This window comes from Mus caroli, unplaced genomic scaffold (genome assembly GCF_978045245.1).
Source record: "Mus caroli unplaced genomic scaffold, Mus_caroli_1 scaffold_8, whole genome shotgun sequence".
NCBI classification, from domain to species: domain Eukaryota; kingdom Metazoa; phylum Chordata; class Mammalia; order Rodentia; family Muridae; genus Mus; species Mus caroli.
The window spans coordinates 123636858-123657102 of NW_028227263.1; the positions used below are offsets into that span (position 1 = coordinate 123636858).

Here is a 20245-nt window from a genome sequence, read left to right on the forward strand (position 1 = left end):
AGAGCAAAAAGGTATGATGTTCAATACTTGACTCTCACCTGAGTAGGGCCCAAGGTAGCAAAGCATATATCTCCTAACTAAAATGGAATGACATGCAATATATTTGCTATTTATATAAATTTCATTCTTGAAAATACTTAATCATAACAATGCATCCTCGTTTGTTCAGATAGAGAAATATAGAGAGGGATTCTGTCCTTATCTAAAATGTAAAGTATTAGCTAAGAAGAAGGGAGAGTGTCAGTTTGATCAAGACCATTTACACATTAAACTGTTTATTGAAAATTGATTGCATCAGTTTCAGTCCAGCCTGCAGCAGAATACAGGAGAACAGAGGATGGTGAATAACTCAATTACCGTGTCAGTCAGGTTCCAACCAGAAATCATTTCACATCAACAAATGAGTATAGCCTTATTCTTTTAAAATTATAGCAGTGAGCACCACATCTTGTTCATACAAAATGTTGGAAACATATTTATGGAATAAAGTACTTAATGGTGTTAGTAAAGCTGTCTTCTGTATTTGGCATTTTTCAGTGGCTCTGGTTTTCAACATTTGAAGAGCACAGAACAGGGATCTTTAGGATCTCTGAAGATCAACAGTAAGGGAGAGATACTGGGGAAGACTGCAACCAGAACCCCACTGAAAAGCCTTACGAATAGACGAGAATGCATACTAAAGGCATGAAAGATGATACAAATACAATTTAGAAGATAAAAGCTAACAAATGTGACCACCAGCATCAGGATAGTACGGGTTGCTCTGGTCTCAGCTTGGCCTCTGGGGTCCTGATTGGGAGTGAGGATGTGCTGCATTCGCTGGCGATGTCTATGGAGGAGAAGTATCATGGAGACACTGGTCCAGACCATGATGCTCATGAATGTGGCATCATGGGAAAACTGCAAGAAGACAATGCCTACAGTGAATCCAGAAGTGGAACAGAACAAGTTGCTTTTAGAGTCAGTGTTATTGTCTGTTATCTGTGGACCAGTGAAATTAATTGGAATGTGGATGTTAGTTAAGACACTGAAAAACCAACAACTGTAACAAGAATAACTCACCAAATTTGAAACATTTGCTCTGAGTATAAGTATACCTCTATTAACAGGAACAAGAGTGACAAACTGATGGACACTCAGGACACAGGTAGAACACAAGTTTGTGCTTCTTGCCACCATTGAACTGAAGAATTCTAATTTACATTTGAGATCAGTTGGAGGAGTTTTACGAGCAAAAGCCATCATGTTGTTTGTAAATATAGTGAAGAATAGAGTCAAGGCATTGGTCCCAGCAATGTGGCTTAAAATCACCTGTCTGGGCCTCTGTTTAGAACCAGTCAAGACTGGAGAGAAATTATGGACAAACAGAAAGACATTGGCCACAGTTCCAACCCCAAACTGGCAAAGCAAGAGGATCTGAAGAGCCACTTCCTCAGTGGTTTCCAGGGATTTACCATCAGCAGACATGGAGTGGGCTTTACAGGACCCTGGAGTGATGATTAGGTAGGACACTACTCTCTTCAGGTCTCTGTTTTATTGCCCACACTTACCAGTTGATTTGAGACAATTTCTTCACTTGATAAGTGAGGCATTATTCTATCACATTACAGGCAAATTGCCTGGAAAACTATGTATGTATAATAACTCAAATAAAAATTTATACTGATTTTGTTACTACTCCCTCAATATAAATTTTGTATAGCAACTACATCTTTATTGGTCCAGTAGGTCAAGAACACAGTAACATACATTTTAACACACCATGGGCTTTGCATATGAATTCAGGCATGAAAGAGTCTAGTATGAGCCTGTGATTCCATCATCAGAGTTCAATACAATTAAGAGAGAGGGGAGGCTTCAAATGGGATGTACCTTAATCAATAAAAAATAAAAGAATATATAAATTCAACATAAAAATAATTAATTGAGTTTCCTTATGTTACAGTAACATATTAAGAATAGTATGTATGAGAACAATATAATATTGCACATAATAATAAAGTTGTGTAACTGAATTCAGTTTTAGAAAACAAAGTTTTTGGCTTTTCACAAATTTTTATACTACTCATCCTCAAGATAAAAAATAAAAAAAAACACCAAATACTTCTGATAAAGCCACCTGTGTTTTAATCACACGGATGAACGTAGGCTTACATATGCGTCCTCCGTGCAAAAAAGAAAAAAAAAAAAGCACTTGCTAACAAGTTTCATTTATTCATAATTTTTCTGATCTTAATTTTTGTTCAAAAATGTCAGGTGCCAGAGCCTTAGCTGTGTCACCTGCAGCTTCCCTCCAAAATTATTAACACAATCCTTATTACTAATTATTAATCCAAATTACACCCTTTGCAAGCTGATGCTTAGTCTGCACTTTACTTGTTTATATGTTTTCTATAGGAGCACGACGGCCTCCATCCAGCAGATAAAATTCAACATCTCACATACATGTTACACTGAATGCTGTTATCTCCTGAGTACTGATCTAGGACACAGACATTTCTTTGAGATGAAAGCAAAATATTAACCTATTCAAGTTTACCTGCAGACTTCAGAAATAATTTTTCATGTTGGCTTCAGAAGACAATTTTCACTGAAGAAAAGAAAAAAGAATTTTAAGCAGAAGTCTATGGTTGGAAGAATCCCACCTTCTGAGCTTCAGTCACGATGAAGATGCTCATCTGAAGGCCAGCTGCAGAGCACAGCTCCTATGGAAGCATATTTCCTAGTGCCTGGATTGAGGAGCTTCTCTGTGTCACTCTTTGCCTGAGAAAGAATGCAATGAAATTCAGAATGGTTTCTTATTCTCCATGCAATGCTGTGAAGGAAACCAAACAAAGTCCAAGTTTCCAGTCTCATAAAATAATAGGGCACTGGGACATGACATTCTTCAGGGAGTTTATTATTGTGTCATCTGTGGTGTCGGCACATTTGTCTGCATGGTGTCTTTGGGATACCTCCAATGAAGGAAAAAAGCATTTATCCCTAGAGCAAACCTCCATTCCTTTCTAATACTTAATGGTGATGTTTAGGAGTTTGTTAGATGTTAATGAGCACCTGGGCAGAAGTTAGGGAAGGGTTTTCATGTTCCCTTTGGGAAAATCTAAGTTCTGAATTGATCTCGTAGTCAGATGTGAATTGGGGGCACTCCAGGTTAGAACAAGGGACTCATTATGTGAGTTTCTACAGAGTACTCTCCTCCCTACTATTTCACTCTTGCAAAATTATTCTGACACCAAGTCCTTCTAGAAAACTGGCAATGTCAGATTCTATAATTTCCCAGGAAGTTGCTTCATTCCAACTTTTCCCATATTTGACCCAGGACATTTATAAATGACAAATTTATTAACTGAAGCTGGCCTCTCCTACCTGAATCTTGGGGTTATTCCAATATCCACTTGTTTTCATGTCATTATGACTTTTTTTCTGATATACTCATGAATCCTTATTACAGGTCTAATATACTTTGATAGTATCTAGAGAATCTCATTTGTAATTAATCCTGGACATACTACAAGCAAAGATATGGATTGAGCAATCGTTAAGAAATATATAGATCCAACTCATTTCTGCTCTAGGTATAATAAAAAACTAGGGACTTAGTTTTGATTTTCAATGATGAAAAGTAAAAGTTCTGATTATAAATCTAACAATTGTATGTTCTAAACATTTATTGATATTCACACCTGCAACAACATTTTCTCAGGCACAAAGTACATATACTTAAATGTGTGAGAAATAAGATATCATTGCACAATATTTTTACAAATGAAATTACCAGTACTCAAAAGGGATATATGTGGAAATAAGACAAAACGAAAGAATAACTGGTCATTAATTGCTTAGATATCTTATGTTTGTCTAGGACAAGCACATATCCATAATTTCAACTGTGAAATTTATATTGGCTAATTGACAATTACATATGGTTTATTAGCCTAATACATAATTATATTGAAATAACCTTCAAAGTCAGGAATTTGTAAGAGTCATTGCATGATGAAAAAATGAGGAGGTAGAATACAGTCTTATAAAGGATGAAAGGGTATAATGGAACATGAAGAGTTAGATTTGGGTGTGTGTAAGAGAGAAAGTAGACCAAGAAATATGGAGAGGAATACATCAGACTAAGTGTCTTTTGAAAAACTGTACATATACTTACTGCTATTGGGGCTTACTGTAATACATTCACTTGCATATTTCAAAGGAGTTTTAATAAATCAGCACTATACTAGTTGGACAGTCCTCCATGTGGACATCTCATGATAAATAATGTAAGCTTCTTTGATTTTTATTTTTTTTTTGTAATTTCTTTTTATATGGGTATAAGTAAATTTTTATTGGATATTTTCTTCATCTATATTTCACATGTTATACCCTTTCATGGTCCCCTCCCAAGCCGTCTATCCCATCCTCCCTCCCCCTGCTTTTATGAGGATGTTCCTCCACCCACCCACTCTGACCCCTCAGACCTCAGTTTCCCTACACTGGAGCTTCTATCAAGCTTTCATAGGACCAAGAACTACTCCTCCCACTGATGCATGACAGGCCATCCTCTGCAACTTATGTAGCTGGAGCTTCGTGTACTCCTTTGTTGATGGATTAGTCCCTGGGAGCCCTTGGGGGACCATTTCGTTGATGTTATTATTTTTACTGTGGGGTTGCAATCCCCTTCAACTCCTTTGGTCCTTTCTCTAACTTCCCTATTGAGGGCCCTGTGTTCAGTCCAATGGATGGTTATGAGCATCCATCTCTGTATTTGTAAGGCTCTGGCAGGGTCTCTTAGGAGATAGCCATATCAGGCTCCTTTCAGCATGCACTTCTTGGCATCTACAATAGGGTCTGGCTTTGGTAACTGTATATGGGAATGAATCCTCAGATGGGACAGCCTCTGGATGCCCTTCCTTTCAGTCTCTGCTCTACTCGATCTTCATATTTGCTCCTGTGAGTATTTTATTCTCCTTCTAAGAAGGACCAAAGCACCCACACTTTGGTCTTCCTTCTTCTTGAGCTTCCTGTGGTAATGTGAATTTTATCTTGGTTATTTGGAGTTTTTAGGCTAATATCGACTTATCAGCGAGTACATAACACATGTGTTCTTTTGAAATGCAATAATCTCACTGAGGATGATATTTTCTAGTTCTATCCATTTGCCTAAGAATTTCATGAATTCATCCTTTTTACTACCTGAGTAGTACTCCATTGTGTAAATGTATCACATTTTCTGTACCCATGTCTCTGTTGAGGGACATCTGGGTTCTTTCCAGCTCCAGGCTTTTATAAAAGGCTGCTATAAAAATAGTGGAGCATGTGTCCTTATTACAAGTTTGAGCATCCTCTGGGTGTATTCCCAGGAGTCGTATAGCTGGGTCCTCAGGTAGTACTATGTTCAGTTTTCTGAGGAACTGCCAAACTGATTTCCAGAGTGGTTGTACCATCGTGCAATCCCACCAGCAATGAGAGAGTGTTCCCCTTTCTCCGCATTCTTGCCAGCATCTGCTATCACCTGAGTTTTTAATTTTAGCCTTTCTGAATGGTGTGAAGTGGAATCTCAAGGCTTCTTAGATTTGCATTTCCCTGATGACTAGGGATATGAAACATGTCTTTAGGTGCTTCTCATCCATTTGATATTCCCCAGTTGAAAATTCTTTGTTTAGCACTGTACCCAATTTTTTAATAGGGTTATTTGATTTTCTGTAGTCTAACTTCTTGAGTTCTTCGTATATATCAGATATTAGCCCTCTAACAGATGTAGGATTGTTAAAGATCTTCTCCCATTCTGTAGGTGGCCGTTTTGTCCTACTGACAGTGTCCTTTGCCTTACAGAAGCACGTAAACTTCTCTTTCAGGTTTAGGTGATTTCTTTTTCTAGTTGCTTGCCAATTAACCCCCAAAGCACTATCTAAGCCACAACCAAAACTCACAGGCTATGAGAGTTACCATGGTGCTGGTAATTCTCCAAAACTTGGTGTCTGAGCACATACTAAACACACAGAACATGAAGAAATCAAACTAGCACTTACTTTGAAGATTTGTATGCCGCCCATATGTCCATAGGTGGTATAAAAACAGGTTGAAAAGTCAAGTGGAAATCATTCTTAAAAGGTGCCACATACAGTACTGGAGGAGAAAAGTAGTCAGCGATACCATCCTTCTGTGAACCCTGCAAGTATGGGCTTGATGAGATATATCCATTGATTAAAGCTGAAAGAAGCTGAGGAGGAGGGCAACCCTATAGGAAGACCAGCAGTCTCAACTAACCTGGACCACAGAAATGACTCAGACACTGAGCCACCAACCAATCAGCATATACCATCTAATAGGAGGCACCCAACATGTATTTACAGCAGAGTACTGTGTAATCTGGACTAAATGAAAGTAGAGGCCCCTAACCCTGGAGAGACTTGAGGCCCCAGAGAATGGGGAGGTCTATTTGAGTGAGGGTAGAAAGTGGAGACATCCTCTTGGAGAAGGGGAACAAGGGATGAGATGAAGAATACTCAGAGGGCAAACCAGGGGGGAGATAAAGACAGAATTATTTTTAAAAGATTGAAGGGGCTGGTGAGATGGCTCAGTGGGTAAGAGCACCCGACTGCTCTTCCGAAGGTCCAGAGTTCAAATCCCAGCAACCACATGGTGGCTCACAACCATCCGAAACGAGATCTGGTGCCCTCTCCTGGAGTGTCTGAAGACAGCTACAGTGTACTTACATATAATAAATAAATAAGTCTTTAAATTAAAAAAAAAAAAGATTGAAGAAGAAAAACATAGAAAAAATATTATGGGAGAGACCAACTACTTTCTTATTAGGCCAGACCCTGTCCACAAGCTAGAACTCATAAATGTCACTGTTTATATTTTCTGTGGGCAGATGGGTACTAGGAGGGAACCCAGTACTAGTGTTTCTCTTAATGGACTGAGAATTGAAACATTTCTTGATGAGTAATTTCTACACCTGTAGATCAGTGCATCTCTCAATCTCTCAGCCCTCATCAGAGAAGCTTCTTTTTTTTTTTTTTTTTTTTTTTTTTGAGGACTTAGTGTCTTTTTCCACTAACAATATTTTTATTGGTTTTTTTTTTGGAATTTCCCATCATGCACCCTGATCACACACATTCCCAACCCTCCCTTGTGACCCTCTCGCTTCCCCCCTCCAAAAAGAAAAATGAAAAAAAAATATATACCAATTCCAGATTGTGTTGCCCGTATACTCACTGGAGCATGGTCTAACTCTCAACTTTCTAGCCCCTTAATGAAAAGGAGTCCCTGCCCCGCCCCTCTCACCCTTCTCCCATTTCCAGTTGCCAGAAGCCATGGCTATGAAGAGCTACACTTCAGCGTCCCTACCACAATTTTTTTTTGATTTTTAATATTTTTATTACATATTTTCCTCAATTACATTTCCAATGCTATCCCAAAAGTCCCCCATAGCGCCCCCCACTTCCCTACCCACCCATTCCCATTCTTTTGGCCCTGGCATTCCCCTATATTGGGGCATATAAAGTTTGCAAGTCCAATGGGCCTCTCTTTCCATTGATGGCCGACTAGGCCATCTTTCGATACATATGCAGCTAGAGACAAGAGCTCCAGGGTTCTGGTTAGTACATCATGTTGTTCCAACAATAGGGTTGCAGATCCCTTTAGCTCCTTGGGTACTTTCTCTAGCTTCTCCATTGGGAGCCCTGTGATACATCCAATAGCTGACTGTGAACATCCACTCCTGTGTTTGCTAGGCCCCGGCATCGTCTCACAAGAGACAGCTATATTTGGGTCCTTTCAGCAAAATCTTGCTAGTGTATGCAATGGTGTCAGCGTTTAGAAGCTGATTATGGGATGGATCCCTGGATACGGCAGTCTCTAAATGGTCCATCCTTTCATCACAGCTACGAACTTTGTCTCTGTAACTCCTTCCCTGGATGTTTTGTTCCCAATTCTAAGAAGGGGCACAGTGTCCACACTTTGGTCTTCATTCTTCTTGAGCTTCATGCGTTTAGCAAATTGTATCTTATATCTTGGGTATCCTAAGTTTTGGGCTAATATCCACTTATCAGTGAATACATATTGTGTGAGTTCTTTTGTGATTGTGTTACTTCACTCAAGATGATGCCCTCCAGGTCCATCCATTTGCCTAGGAATTTCATAAATTCATTCTTTTTAATAGCTGAGTAGTACTCCATTGTGTAAATGTACCATAATTTCTGTATCCATTCCTCTGTTGAGGGACATCTGGGTTCTTTCCAGCTTCTGGCTATTATAAATAGGGCTGCTATGAACATAGTGGAGCATGTGTCCTTTTTACCGGTTGGGACATCTTCTGGATATATGCCTAGGAGAGGTATTGCTGGATCCTCCGGTAGTACTATGTCCAATTTTCTGAGGAACCGCCAGACTGATTACCAGAGTGGTTGTACAAGCTTGCAATCCCACCAACAATGGAGGAGTGTTCCTCTTTCTCCACATCCTCGCCAGCATCTGCTGTCACCTGAATTTTTGATCTTAGCCATTCTGACTGGTGTGAGGTGGAATCTCAGGGTTGTTTTGATTTGCATTTCCCTGATGATTAAGGATGTTGAACATTTTTTCAGGTGCTTCTCTGCCATTCGGTATTCCTCAGGTGAGAATTCTTTGTTCAGTTCTGAGCCCCATTTTTTAATGGGGTTATTTGACTTTCTGGAGTCCACATTCCTGAGTTCTTTATATATATTGGATATTAGTCCCTTATCTGATTTAGGATAGGTGAAGATCCTTTCCCAATCTGTTGGTGGTTTTTTTGTCTTATTGATGGTGTCTTTAGCCTTGCAGAAGCTTTGTAGTTTCATGAGGTCCCACTTGTCAATTCTCGATCTTACAGCACAAGCCATTACTGTTCTATTCAGGAATTTTTCCCCTGTGCCCATATCTTCAAGGCTTTTCCCCACTTTCTCCTCTATAAGTTTCAGTGTCTCTGGTTTTATGTGAAGTTCCTTGATCCACTTAGACTTGACCTTAGTACAAGGAGATAGGAATGGATCGATTCGCATTCTTCTACATGTTAACAACCAGTTGTGCCAGCACCATTTGTTGAAAATGCTGTCTTTCTTCCACTGGATGGTTTTAGCTCCCTTGTCGAAGATCAAGTGACCGTAGGTGTGTGGGTTTATTTCTGGGTCTTCAATTCTATTCCATTGGTCTATTTGTCTGTCACTATACCAGTACCATGCAGTTTTTATCACAATTGCTCTGTAGTAGAGCTTTAGGTCCGGCATGGTGATTCCACCAGAGGTTCTTTTATCCTTGAGAAGAGTTTTTGCTATCCTAGGTTTTTTGTTATTCCAGATGAATTTGCAGATTGCACTTTCTAATTCGTTGAAGAATTGATTTGGAATTTTGATGGAGATTGCATTGAATCTGTAGATTGCTTTTGGCAAGATAGCCATTTTTACAATGTTGATCCTGCCAATCCATGAGCATGGGAGATCTTTCCATCTTCTGAGATCTTCTATAATTTCTTTCTTCAGAGACTTGAAGTTTTTATTATACAGATCTTTCACTTCCTTAGTTAGAGTCACGCCAAGATATTTTATATTATTTGTGACTATTGAGAAGGGTGTTGTTTCCCTAATTTCTTTCTCAGCCTGTTTATTCTTTGTGTAGAGAAAGGCCATTGATTTGTTTGAGTTAATTTTATATCCAGCTACTTCACCGAAGCTGTTTATCAGGCTTAGGAGTTCTCTGGGTGAATTTTTAGGGTCACTTAGATATACTATCATATCATCTGCAAAAAGTGATATTTTGACTTCATCTTTTCCAATTTGTATCCCTTTGATCTCCTTTTGTTGTCGAATTGCTCTGGCTAGGACTTCAAGTACAATGTTGAATAGGTATGGAGAAAGTGGACAGCCTTGTCTAGTCCCTGATTTTAGAGGGATTGCTTCAAGCTTCTGACCATTTACTTTGATGTTGGCTACTGGTTTGCTGTAGATTGCTTTTATCATGTTTAGGTATGGGCCTTGAATTCCTGATCTTTCCAAGACTTTTATCATGAATGGGTGTTGGATCTTGTCAAATGCTTTTTCCGCATCTAACGAGATGACCATGTGGTTTTTGTCTTTGAGTTTGTTTATATACTGGATTACGTTGATGGATTTCCGTATATTGAACCATCCCTGCATCCCTGGGATGAAACCTACTTGGTCAGGATGGATGATTGTTTTGATGTGTTCTTGGATTCGGTTAGCAAGAACTTTATTGAGGATTTTTGCATCAATATTCATAAGGGATATTGGTCTGAAGTTTTCTATCTTTGTTGGGTCTTTTTGTGGTTTAGGTATCAGAGTAATTGTGGCTTCATAAAATGAGTTGGGTAGAGTACCTTCTGTTTCTATTTTGTGGAATAGTTTGTGAAGAACTGGGATTAGATCTTCTTTGAAGGTCTGATAGAACTCTGCACTAAACCCGTCTGGTCCTGGGCTTTTTTTAGTTGGGAGACTATCAATGACTGCTTCTATTTCTTTGGGGGATATAGGGCTGTTTAGATCATTAACCTGATCTTGATTCAACTTTGGTACCTGGTATCTGTCTAGGAACTTCTCCATTTCATCCAGGTTCTCCAGTTTTGTTGAGTATAGCCTTTGGTAGAAGGATCTGATGGTGTTTTGGATGTCTTCAGGATCTGTTGTTATGTCTCCTTTTTCATTTCTGATTTTGTTAATTAGGATGCTTTCCCTGTGCCCTCTAGTGAGTCTGGCTATGGGTTTATCTATCTTGTTGATTTTCTCAAAGAACCAGCTCCTTGATTGGTTGATTCTTTGAATAGTTTTTCTTGTTTCCACTTGGTTGATTTCACCCCTGAGTTTGATTATTTCCTGCCGTCTACTCCTCTTGGGTGAATTTGCTTCCTTTTGTTCTAGTGCTTTTAGGTATGTTGTCAAGCTGCTAATGTGTGCTCTCTCTAGTTTCCTTTTGGAGGCACTCAGAGCTATGAGTTTTCCTCTTAGAAATGCTTTCATTGCGTCCCATAAGTTTGGGTATGTTGTGGCTTCATTTTCATTGAACTCTAAAAAGTCCTTAATTTCTTTCTTTATTCCTTCCTTGACCAAGGTATCATTGAGAAGAGTGTTGTTCAGTTTCCACGTGAAGGTTGGCTTTCTATTATTTATTTTGTTATTGAAGATCAGCCTTAGTCCATGGTGATCTGATAGGATGCATGGGACAATTTCAATATTTTTGTATCTGTTGAGGCCTGTTTTGTGACCAATTATGTGGTCAATTTTGGAGAAGGTACCATGAGGTGCTGAGAAGAAGGTATATCCTTTTGTTTTAGGATAGAATGTTCTGTAGATATCTGCCAGATCCATTTGATTCATAATTTCTCTTAGTTTCTCTGTGTCCCTGTTTAGTTTCTTTTTCCATGATCTGTCCATTGGTGAAAGTGGTGTGTTGAAGTCTCCCACTATTATTGTATGAGGTGCAATGTGTGCTTTGAGATTTACTAAAGTTACTTTAATGAATGTGGCTGCCTTTGTATTTGGAGCATAGATATTCAGGATTGATAGTTCCTCTTGGAGGATTTTACCTTTGATGAGTATGAAGTGTCCCTCCCTGTCTTTTTTAATGACTTTGGGTTGGAAGTCAATCTTATCAGATATTAGAATGGCTACTCCAGCTTGTTTCTTCATACCATTTGCTTGGAAAATTCTTTTCCAACCTTTCATTCTGAGGTAGTGTCTATCTTTTTCTCTGAGATGAGTTTCCTGTAAGCAGCAAAATGTTGGGTCTTGTTTGTGTAGCCAGTTTGTTAGTCTATGTCTTTTTATCGGGGAGTTGAGTCCATTGATATTAAGAGATATTAAGGAAAAGTAATTGTTGTTTCCTGTTATTTTTGTTGTTAAAGTTGGCATTCTGTTCTTGTGGCTGTCTTCTTTTAGGTTTGTTGAGGGATTACCTTCTTGTTGTTTCTAGGGCGTGGTTCCTGTCCTTGTATTGGTTTTTTTCTGTTATTATCCTTTGAAGGGCTGGATTCGTGGAGAGATAATGTGTGAATTTGGTTTTGTCGTGGAATACTTTGGTTTCTCCATCTATGTTAATTGAGAGTTTGGCTGGGTATAGTAGCCTGGGCTGGAGTTTGTGTTCTTTTAGTGTCTGTATAACATCCGTCCAGGATCTTCTGGCTTTCATAGTCTCTGGTGAGAAATCTGGTGTAATTCTGATAGGCTTGCCTTTATATGTTACTTGGCCTTTTTCTCTTACTGCTTTTAGTATTCTATCTTTATTTAGAGCATTTGTTGTTCTGATTATTATGTGTCGGGAGGTATTTCTTTTCTGGTCCAGTCTATTTGGAGTTCTGTAGGCTTCTTGTATGTTCATGGGCATCTCTTTCTTTAGATTTGGGAAGTTTTCTTCTATAATTTTGTTGAAGATGTTTGCTGGTCCTTTGAGTTGAAAATCTTCATTCTCATCCACTCCTATTATCCGTAGGTTTGGTCTTCTCATTGTGTCCTGTATTTCTTGGATGTTTTGAGTTAGGATCTTTTTGCATTTTACATTTTCCTTGATTGTTGTGCCGATGTTCTCTATGGAATCTTCTGCACCTGAGATTCTCTCTTCCATCTCTTGTATTCTGTTGCTGATGCTCGTATCTATGGTTCCAGATTTCTTTCCTAGGGTTTCTATCTCCAGTGTTGCCTCATTTTGGGTTTTCTTTATTGTGTCTACTTCCCTTTTTAGGTCTAGTATGGTTTTGTTCATTTCCATCATCTGTTTGGATGTGTTTTCCTGTTTTTCTTTAAGGAATTCTACCTGTTTGATTGTGTTATCCTGTTTTTCTTTAAGGACTTCTACCTGTTTGATTGTGTTATCCTGTTTTTCTTTAAGGACTTGTAACTCTTTAGCCATGTTCTCCTGTAATTCTTTAAGTGACTTATTAAAGTCCTTCTTGATGTCCTCTACCATCATCATGAGATATGCTTTTAGATCCGTGTCTAGCTTTTCCGGTGTGTTGGGGTGCCCTGGACTGGGCAAAGTTGGGGTGCTGGGTTCTGATGATGGTGAGTGGTCTTGGTTTCTGTTAGTAAGATTATTATGTTTACCTTTCGCCATCTGGTAATCTCTGGGGTTAGTTGTTATCGTTGTCACTGTTTAAAGATTGGAGCAGAAGCTGTGTTCCACTCACCAGCAGTCTCAAAATCCTGCGGCGGGGGTCGTGGGTAGCTGGCGGTACCCCGGTGCTGGTCCAGCCGGAAGATGCCTGTGGTCCTACTCAGGCCGGTTTTCTGCTTCCCTAACTAATGCAGTCTCTGGTCCTGCGTGCCATTGGATTGGAGCAGAAGCTGTGTTCCACTCACCAGAAGTCTTAAGATCCTGTGGCGGGTGTTGTGGGTAGCTGGCGAGTGTCAGCCGACCCTGTGCCCTAGCTACCCCGGTGCTTTTCTGACCGGAAGAGTCTTGTGGCCCTACGTAGGCCGGATTTCTGCCTCCCCAACCAAAGCAGTCTCAGGTCCCGCGTGATTGGACTGGAGCAGAAGCTGTGTTCCACTCACCAGCAGTCTCAAAATCCTGTGGCAGGGGTCGTGGGTAGCTGGCGGGTGTCAGGCGACCCTGCGCTCAAGCTACCCCTGTGCTGATCCGGCCGGATGAGGCCTGTGGCCCTACTCAGGCCGGTTTCTGCTTCCCTAACTAATGCAGTCTCAGGTCCCGCACGCAATTGGATTGGAGCAGAAGCTGTGTTCCACTCACCAGAAGTCTTAAGATCCTGTGGCTGGTGTTGTGGGTAGCTGGCGAGTGTCAGCCGACCCTGCGCCCTAGCTGCCCCGGTGCTTTTCTGACCGGAAGAGGCTTGTCGCCCTATGTAGGCCGGATTTCTCTCTCCCCAACCAGAGCAGTCTCAGGCCCCGAGTGATTGGACTCGATAAAGTGCTTTTTATACAATGATTGTAGCTAGAAAAATTAATATTTTCTGATTGGTCTAAATGTAACTGCTTCATTTGGTTCTTTCTATTGGTAATGTGCTCTGCATGTTTTCACAATCAGCTCATAAGTTGTTGGTTAAGATTAATAATTGTTACATCGCTAGAGATGGGTAGTCTTAAAATTGATAACAAGTTTACAGTCCTTCTGACACATGGCATAAGGCAGGCTAAGAGGCTGGGTCTCTAAAGATATTTCTAGTTTAGATAATAATTAATGTGGTTCCTATCCTAAAAAGTAAAATTTAAGATAAGATTTAAAGCAATGCCTCTTTATTAAAGCATTAAAGCTTACATGTATTCATAAGTATTAATTGGCAGCCAAACTTCATTATATGATAGTGTCTTAGTCAGGGTTTCTATTCCTGTACAAACATCATGACCAAGAAGCAAGTTGGGGAGGAAAGAGTTTATTTGGCTTACAATTCCACACTGCTGTTTATCACCAAGGAAGTCAGGACTGGAACTCGAGCAGGTCAGAAAGCAGGAGCTGATGGAGAAGGCCATGGAGGGATGTTCTTTATTGGCTTGCCTCCCCTGGCTTGCTCAGCCTGCTCTCTTATAGAACCCAAGACTACCAGCCCAGAGATGGCACCACCCACAAGGGGCCTTTCCCCCTTGCTCACTAATTGAGAAAATGCCTTACAGTTGGAGCTCATAGAGGCATTTCCTCAACTGAAGCTCCTTTCTCTGTGATAACGCCAGCTGTGTCAAGTTGACACAAAATTAGCCAGTACAGATAGTAATGCTTCTAATACTGATTTTAAAGATGATAAATTGTTTTAAACTTGGGTTTTGCTTTCCCAAGGTTGTAGATATTATCCTAACATTACAAAAGAAACTTGAAAATTATGGTTAAAACTGCCAGTGTTCCATTGACTGCAGCTTGCAGTTTGATCGAAAATTTAAGATTTTCTACTCACCCACATATTGTTAATTAAAATTATTACAAGAGTAATCATCTTATGAGAGCACTAATACAGCTCTCTGTGGCCATAAAGCCATACAAAGCTCAGAGCAGCCTTGGCTGGGCTTGTGTGTCTTTCTTTTGTCTTACAAATGATGCCTAAGGAAGCTCTTGAAACTTGCCTCTCCCTGCCTCCAGGGAAATTTTGTTTTAGCTAAAAGAACAGTGTTGCAGATCTATCCAGATGTTGTTGTAAATAAAGTTCAAATTCAAAGTTTATAGAAGGGTCAATCAGACTGTAGAACTTATAAAGGCATTACAATCTGGCTTGCCTACTTCATGTAAGGTTATCATAGGTTTAAAGGTTCGGTTTTTTTCCCCTTGCATGATAAAGGGTTTGCTTCTAGTGAACTGGTAATCACTGGAAAATTTTGCCTCTAGGTATGGCTAATATAGCTTTACATTATGTAAGAAAAATTTTATTGTCTCTGCTTCTATACAAGAAGCTGAGTTTTAATATTTCAATGTATATTTTTTCCTAAGTGAAAAATGTTTTATTAACTAATGCTTCTCAAGGGAAATTTACCTTAAATCCTTGCTCTCACCCAAAAGATTCAGAGACAATATCTTTTTATTACTTAGGGTTTTAGTTTACTACAAAAGGTTTTACAAAAAAATAAAGATTTTATAATTGTTATTAAGTATATTCATTGGTAATTAAATATTAGCTGTGCTCAAGACAATTCCTTGGCCAGAAAAAAACATTGTAAAGTCATTTTTCTCATCCTCCCAGCCAATTGTTGGTCCACATGGGCCCAACTAGCTGCTGGCTACTGTGGGGCGGGCATTGACACACAGTTCCCCCTGTTTCAGCACAAATAATCTAGTTGTGTGCTGTAGATGGTGTTTTAAAATGCTGAACAATCAAACATTAATTTGTATATTAATAGTCAATGCTATATCTCTGAGCTCATAATTGCTTAAGATTGTTCATCCCTCAGATACTATTGATTCTCAAATTTGCAATTGCTTATGCATATACAACTCATAGAAAAATGCTGTCCTTTTAAGAAGGCGGTTTTTAGACATTTATTACAATGCCCTAATAGCCTGGTCATTTTTTTTAATTTTTAATATTTTATTACATATTTTCCTCAATTACATTTCCAATGCTATCCCAAAAGTCCCCCATAGCGCCCCCCACTTCCCTACCCACCCATTCCCATTCTTTTGGCCCTGGCATTCCCCTATATTGGGGCATATAAAGTTTGCAAGTCCAATGGGCCTCTCTTTCCAATGATGGCCGACTAGGCCATCTTTTGATACATATGCAGCTAGAGACAAGAGCTCCGGGGTTCTGGTTAGTACATCATGCTGTTCCGACAATAGGGTTGCAGATCCCTTTAGCTCCTTGGGTACTTTCTCTAGCTTCTCCATTGGGAGCCCTGTGATACATCCAATAGCTGACTGTGAACATCTACTCCTGTGTTTGCTAGGCCCTGGCATCGTCTCACAAGAGACAGCTATATTTGGGTCCTTTCAGCAAAATCTTGCTAGTGTATGCAATGGTGTCAGCGTTTAGAAGCTGCTTATGGGAAGGATCCCTGGATACGGCAGTCTCTAAATGGTTCATCCTTTCATCACCGCTACGAACTTTGTCTCTGTAACTCCTTCCCTGGGTGTTTTGTTCCCAATTCTAAGAAGGGGCACAGTGTCCACACTTTGGTCTTCATTCTTCTTGAGTTTCATGCGTTTAGTAAATTGTATCTTATATCTTGGGTATCCTAAGTTTTGGGCTAATATCCACTTATCAGTGAATACATATTGTGTGAGTTCTTTTGTGATTGTGTTACTTCAATCAAGATGATGCCCTCCAGGTCCATCCATTTGCCTAGGAATTTCATAAATTCATTCTTTTTAATAACTGAGTAGTACTCCATTGTGTAAATGTACCATAATTTCTGTATCCATTCCTCTGTTGAGGGACATCTGGGTTCTTTCCAGCTTCTGGCTATTATAAATAGGGCTGCTATGAACATAGTGGAGCATGTGTCCTTTTTACCGGTTGGGACATCTTCTGGATATATGCCCAGGAGAGGTATTGCTGGATCCTCCCGTAGTACTATGTCCAATTTTCTGAGGAACCGCCAGACTGATTACCAGAGTGGTTGTACAAGCTTGCAATCCCACCAACAATGGAGGAGTGTTCCTCTTTCTCCACATCCTCACCAGCATCTGCTGTCACCTGAATTTTTGATCTTAGCCATTCTGACTGGTGTGAGGTGGAATCTCAGGGTTGTTTTGATTTGCATTTCCCTGATGATTAAGGATGTTGAACATTTTTTCAGGTGCTTCTCTGCCATTCGGTATTCCTCAGGTGAGAATTCTTTGTTCAGTTCTGAGCCCCATTTTTTAATGGGGTTATTTGACTTTCTGGAGTCCACCTTCTTGAGTTCTTTATATATATTGGATATTAGTCCCTTATCTGATTTAGAATAGGTGAAGATCCTTTCCCAATCTGTTGGTGGTTTTTTTGTCTTATTGATGGTGTCTTTAGCATTGCAGAAGCTTTGCAGTTTCATGAGGTCCAACTTGTCAATTCTCGACTTTCCAGCACAAGCCATTACTGTTCTATTCAGGAATTTTTCCCCTGTGCCCATATCTTCAAGGCTTTTCCCCACTTTCTCCTCTATAAGTTTCAGTGTCTCTGGTTTTATGTGAAGTTCCTTGATCCACTTAGACTTGACCTTAGTACAAGGAGATAGGAATGGATCGATTCGCATTCTTCTACATGTTAACAACCAGTTGTGCCAGCACCATTTGTTGAAAATGCTGTCTTTCTTCCACTGGATGGTTTTAGCTCCCTTGTCGAAGATCAAGTGACCGTAGGTGTGTGGGTTCATTTCTGGGTCTTCAATTCTATTCCATTGGTCTATTTGTCTGTCACTATACCAGTACCATGCAGTTTTTATCACAATTGCTCTGTAGTAAAGCTTTAGGTCTGGCATCGTGATTCCACCAGAGGTTCTTTTATCCTTGAGAAGAGTTTTTGCTATCCTAGGTTTTTTTGTTATTCCAGATGAATTTGCAGATTGCACTTTCTAATTCGTTGAAGAATTGAGTTGGAATTTTGAAGGGGATTGCATTAAATCTGTAGATTGCTTTTGGCAAGATAGCCATTTTTACAATGTTGATCCTGCCAATCCATGAGCATGGGAGATCTTTCCATCTTCTGAGATCTTCTATAATTTCTTTCTTCAGAGACTTGAAGTTTTTATTATACAGATCTTTCACTTCCTTAGTTAGAGTCACGCCAAGATATTTTATATTATTTGTGACTATTGAGAAGGGTGTTGTTTCCCTAATTTCTTTCTCAGCCTGTTTATTCTTTGTGTAGAGAAAGGCCATTAATTTGTTTGAGTTAATTTTATATCCAGCTACTTCACCGAAGCTGTTTATCAGGCTTAGGAGTTCTCTGGTTGAATTTTTAGGATCACTTATATATACTATCATATCATCTGCAAAAAGTGATATTTTGACTTCATCTTTTCCAATTTGTATCCCTTTGATCTCCTTTTGTTGTCGAATTGCTCTGGCTAGGACTTCAAGTACAATGTTGAATAGGTATGGAGAAAGTGGACAGCCTTGTCCAGTCCCTGATTTTAGAGGGATTGCTTCAAGCTTATGACCATTTACTTTGATGTTGGCTACTGGTTTGCTGTAGATTGCTTTTATCATGTTTAGGTATGGGCCTTGAATTCCTGATCTTTCCAAGACTTTTATCATGAATGGGTGTTGGATCTTGTCAAATGCTTTTTCCGCATCTAACGAGATGACCATGTGGTTTTTGTCTTTGAGTTTGTTTATATACTGGATTACGTTGATGGATTTCCGTATATTGAACCATCCCTGCATCCCTGGGATGAAACCTACTTGGTCAGGATGGATGATTGTTTTGATGTGTTCTTGGATTCGGTTAGCAAGAACTTTATTGAGGATTTTTGCATCAATATTCATAAGGGATATTGGTCTGAAGTTTTCTATCTTTGTTGGGTCTTTTTGTGGTTTAGGTATCAGAGTCATTGTGGCTTCATAGAATGAGTTGGGTAGAGTACCTTCTGTTTCTATTTTGTGGAATAGTTTGTGAAGAACTGGGATTAGATCTTCTTTGAAGGTCTGATAGAACTCTGCACTAAACCCGTCTGGTCCTGGGCTTTTTTTAGTTGGGAGACTATCAATGACTGCTTCTATTTCTTTGGGGGATATAGGGCTGTTTAGATCATTAACCTGATCTTGATTCAACTTTGGTACCTGGTATCTGTCTAGGAACTTCTCCATTTCATCCAGGTTCTCCAGTTTTGTTGAGTATAGCCTTTGGTAGAAGGATCTGATGGTGTTTTGGATGTCTTCAGGATCTGTTGTTATGTCTCCTTTTTCATTTCTGATTTTGTTAATTAGGATGCTTTCCCTGTGCCCTCTAGTGAGTCTGGCTATGGGTTTATCTATCTTGTTGATTTTCTCAAAGAACCAGCTCCTTGATTGGTTGATTCTTTGAATAGTTTTTCTTGTTTCCACTTGGTTGATTTCACCCCTGAGTTTGATTATTTCCTGCCGTCTACTCCTCTTGGGTGAATTTGCTTCCTTTTGTTCTAGTGCTTTTAGGTATGTTGTCAAGCTGCTAATGTGTGCTCTCTCTAGTTTCCTTTTGGAGGCACTCAGAGCTATGAGTTTTCCTCTTAGAAATGCTTTCATTGCGTCCCATAAGTTTGGGTATGTTGTGGCTTCATTTTCATTGAACTCTAAAAAGTCCTTAATTTCTTTCTTTATTCCTTCCTTGACCAAGGTATCATTGAGAAGAGTGTTGTTCAGTTTCCAGGTGAAGGTTGGCTTTCTATTATTTATTTTGTTATTGAAGATCAGCCTTAGTCCATGGTGATCTGATAGGATGCATGGGACAATTTCAATATTTTTGTATCTGTTGAGGCCTGTTTTGTGACCAATTATGTGGTCAATTTTGGAGAAGGTACCATGAGGTGCTGAGAAGAAGGTATATCCTTTTGTTTTAGGATAGAATGTTCTGTAGATATCTGCCAGATCCATTTGATTCATAATTTCTCTTAGTTTCTCTGTGTCCCTGTTTAGTTTCTGTTTCCATGATCTGTCCATTGGTGAAAGTGGTGTGTTGAAGTCTCCCACTATTATTGTATGAGGTGCAATGTGTGCTTTGAGATTTACTAAAGTTTCTTTAATGAATGTGGCTGCCTTTGTATTTGGAGCATAGATATTCAGGATTGATAGTTCCTCTTGGAGGATTTTACCTTTGATGAGTATGAAGTGTCCCTCCCTGTCTTTTTTAATGACTTTGGGTTGGAAGTCAATCTTATCAGATATTAGAATG

At 39.5% G+C, this 20245-nt stretch overlaps 1 protein-coding gene across 1 annotated transcript; it reads right to left on the reverse strand.

The window, feature by feature from the left end:
- Positions 1–253: 253 nt before the first annotated feature.
- On the reverse strand, positions 254–1467 carry LOC147003451 (vomeronasal type-1 receptor 4-like). The gene has a single exon (XM_085841017.1). The coding sequence runs from the start codon at positions 1465–1467 to the stop codon at positions 550–552; it is 918 nt and encodes a 305-aa protein (XP_085697143.1). The 3' UTR covers positions 254–549.
- Between the last annotated feature and the right edge of the window lie 18778 nt (positions 1468–20245).

Bases quoted from the DNA above. Each gene is read 5' to 3' on its own strand.
- LOC147003451 (XM_085841017.1), bottom strand. From the start codon at position 1,467: ATGTCTGCTGATGGTAAATCCCTGGAAACCACTGAGGAAGTGGCTCTT.